Genomic DNA, 6,240 nt, shown 5'->3' with positions numbered 1-6,240 from the left:
TGTCTGTCATTTCTGCCTTGCAGAATTCTTTTATTCTAGCATGACAACAAGTTTGTACCTGAACACTTCACGTCAATCATGAAGTGCTGCTGAGGAGAATGAAATACTACGGGTGATCACGAGCTGAGGATTCACTGAAACCTAATACTGTCTTCATGCAAGATGAAATCTCCAGGCAACAAACAGTCGAGAGAGGAACTGTTTTCATACCGAGGTGAGGTCTATTCTGTAGAGAATTTCTGATTAGTTGCATCTGGGAGGGACATGAAGCTTGTATTGATGCTGCTCTGATATCTATTTTAGAAGAACAAAAGGTTCTGCTTCCACCTTCAAAGCAATGGAAATACCTAAAGCAAGAGTGCGGGCAGGCCGAGAGCGTGCCACCACCCGCAGAACAATTACTAACCGAACAGGAAAAAGGTAACAGTGAGCGACAGGAAATGGCTCTGTGAGAGCAGCCAGAGGAGTGGTCTCACACGGGGCCTCCCTTGCGCAGAAGCCCCTGCCCACCAGACCAGGTTTCTCCCCTCCACCCAGGCTTCCTTCATTGCCAAGGGAAGGGCCAAGGGCCTGACAAGCACACCTGTGGGGACCTGCACAGGGAGACACCTGCTGACCTGAAGTCACGGTCACTCTCCTTCCCAATTGCCGCTGCTTGTGTCACCCTGGGAAGCCTCCTTTGCTAATGCACTGATAACACAATGTGCTTAAAGACCTTCCGTGGGAAGGCAAGCTGAGGTTCAGAAAGACTGACTGTGAATGTGATTCACCTGCCCTTGAATTCGAATGCTCACCAGAGGGGCGTCTTGACACAGACTGGCTGCCATCCTCACCAGCCGGTCTGTGACATGTTCCAGGCTCTCGGGCCTCTCTGCTCCGCTGCTGCCGAGCTGCGCCTGGTCCGCTCCTCCATTCCCACAGTCAGGCAACAGCTCACTGCCTATTTGCTGGCCTCCACTCCAAAGCACATTTAACTTTCAAGATGCCCTATGCTGGAATTTCTTCTTTTTTCTCTCTGCTTACTAAGGCCAGCATTCTTTTCTCCTTTAGCTAATTGACGGTTGAATTAATAAAATCTATCCTGACAAGCATTTAACTAATAAACAATATAAAGAGAGCTGGGTTTGCCCATGGCCTTTAAAAATTCTATGTAACCTACCTAGGCAAAGAAAGGGCAAGAAGGTTAGCCAATCACAGGACCAATGAATGGGTCCTGGGTTTCTTCTAGGACATTTAGCCAAAGCACTGGCCTGGGAACAAGCATTCCCAGGACAGGCTCTTCCTCTCCATGGATCTCAGTTCCTTGTCCGATGGGGCAGACTGATTGATATCTAAGGGTAGAGACTACGATTTTATCTAAAAACACCTCCTGGTGGGTGTTACGATACGTGCCACTGTGGACATCCAGGAGGAGAAGACAGGAAGGCCATTTCCTCACCTCTGAGAGCCACAAGCCGAGCCCTGCCCACCCAGGAACTCAAGAGGCAGCTCTATGCTGGGGCCCAAGCCCCCGCAGCCCAGGTTCTCCGGGTTCAGCAAAGTGGCTCGGATGCTGGAGGGCCGGCAGCTTGACGGACTCCTGAGGCACCAGCCCAGCACCCAGCCTGCTGCGCAGCAGCTCAGAGAACACAAAGGCCTGGCTGGGATGAAGTCCCTTTTTATTTATCATTTCTGTCAATTATACACATTTAAATTTTTAGCGATAATTTATAGCAGTCACATCTCATATAGTTCAGTCATTGGAAGAAAACAAAGAATATTAAAGAACAGTGCCTTCAGAGAGGAGGTTACTGTAACACATCACTGGAGTTAAAATCCAAAATATACAAGACTCCACATACTGGACAAAACATAAAGCTTACAATTTCTCTATGAGCCTACGAACCTGAAATTACAAAATTTAGCAGCTGCCTAAATCAGGAAATCAACAGTTCTGTTTTCAAGGTAAGAAAACAAGGAATGCTATGGTAAGTCATGTTTACTGCTTAAATGTTTCTGCTCTGTTTGTACCTGGAATGACTGTATATAAACACAGGCAAAGCACAGATTTCAGAATAGGTCTCACAAACTCCTTTTACTATAGATTTTAATCTAGTCAATGAGAAAAGCAATTCAGTTGCTTGGATCTTAAGTTTTAAAAAAATTAAAAGTGTTTCCAGGGACTCTTAAAACTGTCTCCAAAAGTATAAAATGTTATACTTTCAAAATCTGAAGCGTTCCCATCTTTGTCTGAGATAAATACAGGTCCTAGAACCTGCTCCTGACAGCATAAACATTCACATACTGCTGTGCACATGTAGTGAAACAGCCCACAAGGACCCCGGCAGGGACGGCATCATCATGAGCCTGGGCTGTGACCGTCCACAGCCAGACCAACGCCCCGGCCGACTGCTCGTGAGGCCACGTGCCATGGTACATGCTGACCTGTCACTCTTCAATCAGTTCTTGCTTGGGAAACTCCAGCTCATTCAATAAATCTTTGCCAGCTGCTCCAGCTTTTGAAGCAAAAAAAACCGCTCCCTGTTTAAAACCGAGGTTCTTCAAACTTCGGGCATAATCCACATATATAGCGGAGATGAGTTTCTGTAAACCACAGTTAAGGAAAAGAAGGGCAAAAAGGGCTCCACCAGCTTCCCACAGGCCGGAAACAATGACCAGCTCTGCTGGAGTGTCCACAGGAGGGCAGCACGGGAGAAGCACAGGTACCTCTTCCCTGGGGGAGGGCAACTCCTGGCGGGGGGAGGCGATGTTTCAGTGTGTAATGTCCCTGCACTTGCACCAGCTGAGTCCAGAGCCTGTCCTTCTACAAGACCCAACTAACATCCTCCCAGATTCTCCAAGGTCTAAATGCACTTAACGACTGGAGAAAGAAGGATGACAGAAGTGAAACTCACATGCATACCCTCATGCCATTTGAAAGTCGGAGAGGCTGGTGGTTTAAGAGGCAGATGAGCTTCACTGAGAGGTTCTATTTACAAAGCCTGCCCCAAGGCAAGAGCTCCAGATAGCTGCGTGTTGGGATTTTAGACAGCCCTGTTCCACTGTGCTCTGATATCCAAAATGGCTCCTTCAAACTAGAGCCAACTTCCCCAGTGCCTAGATATATAACACTGAGTTCAGCTTAATTTTCTGTAAAAAATTATACAGAAAATCAAAACCATGACATGTAGAAATGAGGCCACAATGTAACAATTCAAGAAAAAGTGCAATGATATAACAACAAGGCCTCTGCAAAAACAAGGACCTGGGAGTTGGATTCTCAAGCTCATTCTTTCCAAAGAAACACATGTAACTCAAGTGACGTGTAGAAGAACTGAAATCCTCCTGGTCATACGTGGACCACAGTGACCTGCCTGCACAACACGTCTCTCTGAAGTGCTGCTGTGTCTTGTTCCATGTTAGACTGTCCCTATGGATAACAGCAAGTCTTTCTTTTTATTCTATTCCAATATGCATTTATTCCAGTAGCAGCCTCCTTTACCTTTCCTAAACTAGTCTTCCTCTATCTTCTTTTTAAGTTCAAACAAAACATTACAAAATTCGGGCTCCCTCCCCTTTACAGCCCTTCCTGACCCTCCGTCTATCTCACAGCTGATGCCGGTGGTGCAACAACCTTCTTTCTGATTCTGTCCCTCTTGTTTCTCCCTCTTTCCTGGCTCTGGAGGGTCAGAATACAGATCTTTCTCAATAGAATAGCTCTTCCCCGGCAGCACAACCGAGAGAGATTCTAAAACCCGCTACGGCATCTGCTTCCTCCTCAGCACACATGTCCCCGGCAAAGGATATCTGTGTCCTCGCTGACTTCAATCGCACCGTACTTGAGACAAGCTTCCACAAACAAGGCCGCTCTGTCGAAGTACCTCATGCTGCTCAACAGAACACGAGTTAGGTGCTGTAATTTATGGTATCTGAGAGAACCGTCCCAGGGCGTGTTTCTATGTAAAGACTTGTACACACTCTCCCCGGAAGCCCGAGTGCTGGGTAAGTCACACCAGCACTGTTCTCAGCCCCGGCTTAGAGGAAAGGAAGGGAGAATTCTCACGCCCCAACCTCCCGCTCTTTTTTATTAATACTTAAAAAAAATTTGTGAAATCGTTGAATTTCACAGAAATCTACAGAGATAGGACAAGGATCCACGTACCCACTGCCCAGATTTAACAAGTAAGCTTTTGTAGTATTTGCCTCAACCTACCTCCCTTAGATTTTAAATAAATAAAATGTCCTATAACAAGTGATGAGTATTAATTACCCTTCAAGGTTGTCAGAGGGGACACCTCCAACTCGCCACACTTTCTTCACCCTTCCTACTGCCTTCTAGCCTTCATCTCAGTTGCTCTACTCAAAGATGAATTGTCCCCAATTCTCTGAAGACTTTTTTAATATTCTTTTTAAACAGGTACCTGTTAGGTGTGACTAGCATATTGGTAGGAAAATAACACAGTTCCTAGACCAAATGAAGAATTAATAAACACAGACTGTTCCATCCCTTTAGGTTTCTTTTTTAAATAAACCTAAAATGTATGCTTCTCCCTTCACTCCCGACACCGAGGACTACCCTCCACCCGGCAGAGCCTCAGGACAGCATAAGGTGGTTAATCCCGGGTGGTCCTGACCAGCTGTGGACACTGGGTGTACCTGTGAAGCGTCTCAGCCACGCTGGAAAAGCAGCCCAGGGAGAGGAGGACCAGGAGGGCCTTTGACTTCTGGTTCACTTGAGGGGAGCAAAGGTGGTCAACCCAGCGCTTTAAAACATCAGCGCACTCTTCTGGATTTAAACGGACCTGGGAAAGATGCCCACGTTAAAAACAGAGACATCCTGCACTACAGAAAGGAAAAGAATTGAATCGAAATGGGATCTGTACCTATGAAACAAAGCTCGGCTCTGCTTTACTACACACCCCCTGACGCTGCAGCACCACGACCAGCAGTGACGGGGACCCACACCTTCGGGACCGACAGGCCTGGCAACACCTCTGGGCTGAGTCTGGGCTCACACCCCAGTAGGGAGAGGAGGCAGCTGCTTTCACTTAATTGCCACGAATGCAACCTCCAATTTGCAATAAGAAATGTAATTTATACTCAAAGAATAAGAGGATGAAAGTTGCAAGAAAATATTCGCAAAGCCGCTTTGCAGCCACAAAAATGCTTCTAAATCTTGAGTCCAAAGTTCAAGACTGAACTTTCTATCCCGAATGTTCAAGGCACCTACTAGAATCACCTACTTTGGCAAGCCACGCTGCCCGGTTCCACTCGCCGTAGGTCTGCAGGTAGCGGCAGGCATCTGCAGCTTTGTCTATCAGGCAGAGCAACTGAACACCCTCTGGAAGACAAAACAGCAGCCCCACAAGTGACACTGGAGCTGTCTTTCTGACAAGTCACTAAAGGATAAAATCACCATTTGACTTCATCTGGTCTTGGACATTTTATACCTACCTATTGGAGACATTACTGACTTAAATTTTAAAATAAAATATTAAAATAGGGCTTTACAATGTTACCACTCAAATGAACAGGGTTGGAAGTACAAACACAGTCCAGAAAACAAACAAGTAAAGCCTACCTCACTCACTGGTTTTCAGCATTTAGGGTGCCCAGGTTTATCCAATTTATGCCTATTGTCTTGGCAATTATTAATAGTGCCCCATTTACTCTTTAAAAAGCACTCTGGTCTAGATGATTAAATTATATGGTCATCTTATCAACTGCTAGCAATAATCTTTCTACTTTTCTCCAGTGTATATAAAAAAGAAAGAAATATCCCTAATAACCAATTACTTTCCAGGAGTGGGTCTGATTTTCCAGAGTATTAACGAATATACCCCAAAACATGCCTTACCTGCCAATTTCCCATTGGCAATCATATTAGTTGCCACGAGCTTAATGGTGCTCTGGGAGGGGCCTGACGAGGTGACAGTTGTGACCAAGCAGGCTTTCAGTGAATCACAGTAATAATGCTGGTTATCTGCGCTTGTTTCCAATAACAACTGCACAGCTCTGTCTGTCTAATAAAAGAAACAGTTCTTCTAATTACGAGGCCATTTTCCTCAACATAACCTTTTAAAATTCATAATTTGGAACACTGAAGTTTTCAGCTTAAAGAGGACTTTTCTCAAAAATGTTCGTGGACACTTTGTTTGCATATATACAAGTTGAACAAAAGTACAACACTGCTTCTTTAGGACAAATGTAAAACCACATTCTGGTTTATACAGGTGCTTATGTAAGCTTTGCGCCAGTCAA

General features: G+C 45.5%; 1 protein-coding gene across 4 annotated transcripts in view; it reads right to left on the bottom strand.

Annotated features, from left to right (window-relative positions):
* Positions 1-1,641: 1,641 nt before the first annotated feature.
* Positions 1,642-6,240, bottom strand: part of WDR11 (WD repeat domain 11) — a 54,691-nt gene continuing 50,092 nt past the window's right edge. For 3 of the 4 annotated variants that reach the window (XM_033420889.2, XM_049696993.1, XM_033420890.2), the window contains 4 exons: positions 5,837-6,002; positions 5,223-5,320; positions 4,636-4,781; positions 2,442-3,409 (listed from right to left, as the gene is read on the bottom strand). In XM_033420889.2, the coding sequence (XP_033276780.2) occupies positions 3,097-3,409; positions 4,636-4,781; positions 5,223-5,320; positions 5,837-6,002 (723 nt within the window). In that variant the 3' untranslated portion in view covers positions 2,442-3,096. Of the gene's footprint in view, positions 3,410-3,786; positions 3,867-4,635; positions 4,782-5,222; positions 5,321-5,836; positions 6,003-6,240 lie in introns of all 4 variants that reach the window. The other variant, XM_004265762.4, reaches the window with a different exon arrangement.

This window comes from Orcinus orca, chromosome 14 (genome assembly GCF_937001465.1).
Source record: "Orcinus orca chromosome 14, mOrcOrc1.1, whole genome shotgun sequence".
In the NCBI taxonomy this organism is placed as follows: domain Eukaryota; kingdom Metazoa; phylum Chordata; class Mammalia; order Artiodactyla; family Delphinidae; genus Orcinus; species Orcinus orca.
The sequence above is the reverse complement of the archived record's forward strand: the minus strand, read 5'-3'. Positions and strand labels throughout refer to the sequence as shown.